Source organism: Hoplias malabaricus, chromosome 16 (assembly GCF_029633855.1).
Source record: "Hoplias malabaricus isolate fHopMal1 chromosome 16, fHopMal1.hap1, whole genome shotgun sequence".
NCBI classification, from domain to species: Eukaryota; Metazoa; Chordata; class Actinopteri; order Characiformes; family Erythrinidae; genus Hoplias; species Hoplias malabaricus.
Genome location: NC_089815.1, coordinates 24,567,223 through 24,570,190, shown reverse-complemented (window position 1 = coordinate 24,570,190; position 2,968 = coordinate 24,567,223). Strand labels below are relative to the sequence as shown.

General features: G+C 46.9%; 1 protein-coding gene across 1 annotated transcript in view; it reads left to right on the top strand.

Annotated features, from left to right (window-relative positions):
* The window catches only part of LOC136671806 (ephrin-A2-like), a 115,666-nt gene extending 115,247 nt beyond the window's left edge, over positions 1-419 (top strand). The window contains exon 4 of the mRNA XM_066647649.1: positions 180-419. Coding sequence (XP_066503746.1) covers positions 180-301 — 122 coding nt within the window. The 3' untranslated portion in view covers positions 302-419. The remainder of the gene's footprint in view (positions 1-179) is intronic.
* Positions 420-2,968: the final 2,549 nt, after the last annotated feature.

Here is a 2,968-nt window from a genome sequence, read left to right as displayed (position 1 = left end):
TTCTCTCTCTCTCTTCCTCTCTTTCTCCCTCTCTCTCTATCTCTCTTTCTCTCTCTCCCTCTCTCTCTCTCTCTCTTTCTCCCTCTTTCTCTCTCTCTCTCTCTCTCTCTCTCTCTCTTTCTCTCTCTCCCTCTTTCTCTCTCTCCCTCTCTCTCTCTCTCTCTCTCTGTCTTTCTCAGATGACTCAGTGTACGAGTCGCCGGAGCCGTTTCTGACGGATGACACCAACAGCAGCCGTGCTCTGGCCCCGTGTGTCCCTCTTCTGTTGGCGATGCTCCTGCTGCTGCTCGGACCCTCCTAGCACCGCAGCCCCCAACAGCCCAAACCAGCCCCCAGCTCCCAGCCCCAAGTCCAGCCTGAAGCTCTGAGCAGCTGGACCCCCGCTTACAGCCCCATCCAGCCACCTACAAATGATACCATCTCCATCTCCAGCTTCTGACCGCCACCCCTCACCCAGCCCCCCCTCCCCCTCCCCTCCCCCCGCAGGCCGCTGTTCATCCGATCATAAAGGACAGCCCACGAGAGAAGCCCACCGCTTTCCGCTCATGCACCAAGAAAACGGTTAACCGTCCTCCGACCGTCTGCAGAGTGATTTCGCTTGTTTAACTCGTCTCTGTGCTTTCTCTATCAATGCTCCTCAGAATCACAGCAGCTGCGCGAAGCCCGCTGTTCCTGTTGATCATGTCGTTCGGTTCATGTACGTTCACTGTTAGCTTTCCGTGCAGCAGTGAGTGAGTGCGTGTCTCTGCCTTTTCTCTGAGAAATCCCAGCACCGCTTCTGGAGAGAGAATAAATCCATTAGTCTTTCAGAGTACGAAAGGGTCTCTTTCTGTGAATCTGCCAAAGACACTAGTTTAACTTTTCTACGGGGGAGGGGAGAGGGAGGGGGAGGGGGAGGGGAGGGGAGCGCTGGCTTTGGTTGAAGATCACACGCAGCCACGTGGCTCCGGGAGACGCATCGCAGAGGAAACGTAGAATTTTTTTATTACAATCTTTTTTGTCATACGAAAAAAGAATGTTGAGTAGATTAAACATATATATAATAATAAAAATAATAATAATAATAATAATAGTTACAAATGGCCTTTTTTCACTGGTGCTCAATCTGAAAATCTGTCTGTCACAAAGCTACAGTGCCAAGTGGAAGGGGGCATGCTGTGTTTGAAGTTTTTGTGTAATTCAGGTCTCTCTCTCGTCCCAAGACCTTTCTTTCTCTCTATATCTCTCTCTCTTTCTATCTCTCTCTCTCCCTCTCTCTTTCTCTCTCCATTTTCTGAATGTGATGTTTGTCTATGTGACGAGCAGCTCCACATAGATCTCCTGCAACTGCACTAAACCCCCCGCCCCCAGCCACCCACCTTTCAGCTGAAGTGAGGAGCAGTCTGGAGAATGAAGACCCTGAACTCAGAATAAAGAAATAAAGAGCTGGTCACTGTGAGACTGGACCGACCAGGGCCTTTCACTGGGAACTGACCTCCAGAAACGGGACGGACGCCTCAAAACTGTAATCGCGGGGGGTTATGAATTCAAGTAGCACTTCTGCTTCAGTGGACGCTTTCATTGTGGAAAAAAAAAAGAAGGGGAGGAGGAGAAGAACCGGTGGGTTACGCGTGTGGCTGATTATTTTGTGACTGTACAAAAGCAAAAATGTTCTAAAAAAAAGAAAAAAAGATTCCGGGGGGGAGCCGACGTCGCACAGAGTGAAAACGAATTACATTTTTTAACTGTTAGTTGGAACTTTTCTATTTTGTTTTATTCCATGTTATTTTTTACTTTACTTTTCAAAGAAGCAGCGGACATTATTCATATGTGATATGAAATTATAAATGTAGACCCTCGAATTACTAGAGCAATGATGGTACCAGTTCTGCAGTTGAACAAGTCTAGAGAAGTCATGATGTTTGCTGTTGTTGTTGTTGTTTCTGCTTGTATCACATCCTGGTACTCGTAGTCCTGTAATGGTTTCTTTTCCCTCTCTCATTTCGAGTACAGAACCTTTTATGGTGTTCTTATCGGATCATTTTTATTTGGTAATCATGTGGAGAAAACAATTTCCGTTCCTGTTAAATGTTCCAATGTTTCGGAAGAGGAAAGCTACAGGAAAAAAAATGGAAAAAATGAAAATAAAGCTTTTTTTTTGTCTATAGCAGAATCTGTTCTCCTGTGTGTGTGGGTTCACGTGAGACTGAGCCGACGTGGCGTTATTTAATTAACAAAGCAGGTAGTGTCGCAGTCACACAGCTCCAAGGACCTGGAGGTTGTGGGTTCGGTTCCCGCTCCGGGTGACTGTCTGTGAGGAGTTAATGTGTTCTCCCTGTGTCCGTGTGGGTTTCCTCCGGGTGCTCCAGTTTTCTCCCACAGTCCAAAAACACGTTGGTAGGTGGATTGGCGACTCAAAAGTGTCCGTAGGTGTGAGTGTGTGTTGCCCTGTGAAGGACTGGCGCCCCCTCCAGGGTGTATTCCCGCCTTGCGCCCAATGATTCCAGGTAGGCTCTGGACCCACCGCGACCCTGAACTGAATAAGGGTTACAGATAATGAATGAATGAATCAATGAGTTGTTTCATTAGACGTCTAACATTCTCAGATTCAGTTGAACGTTTTAGACGGGAGGATTAGACACATTTTAATCAAAGGACACACCTCCAGTCCAAGGCACACGACGTCCTTCCTCTAGGGAGTTCATCTGAGCCCTAAATCAATCACACCCCAAAATAAAGGCTTCCGTGAAAGCTCCTCCTTTGATTTTAGACTTGAAAAACATGGCTGCCCATTTCTGACCATGTCTTATTAATGAGATCTAAAATGGCAGCAACTACTGGACAAACTCTTTTTCTGGAAAGTCTTTTGATTTTCAACTTGAAAGGAGCAACTGGTTCTTCTCTGTCTGTAACAGTTGATGACACACACATGAGCCTGAATACACACACACACACACACACTGGTGTTTGGTCATCCAGCAGGCAGGAA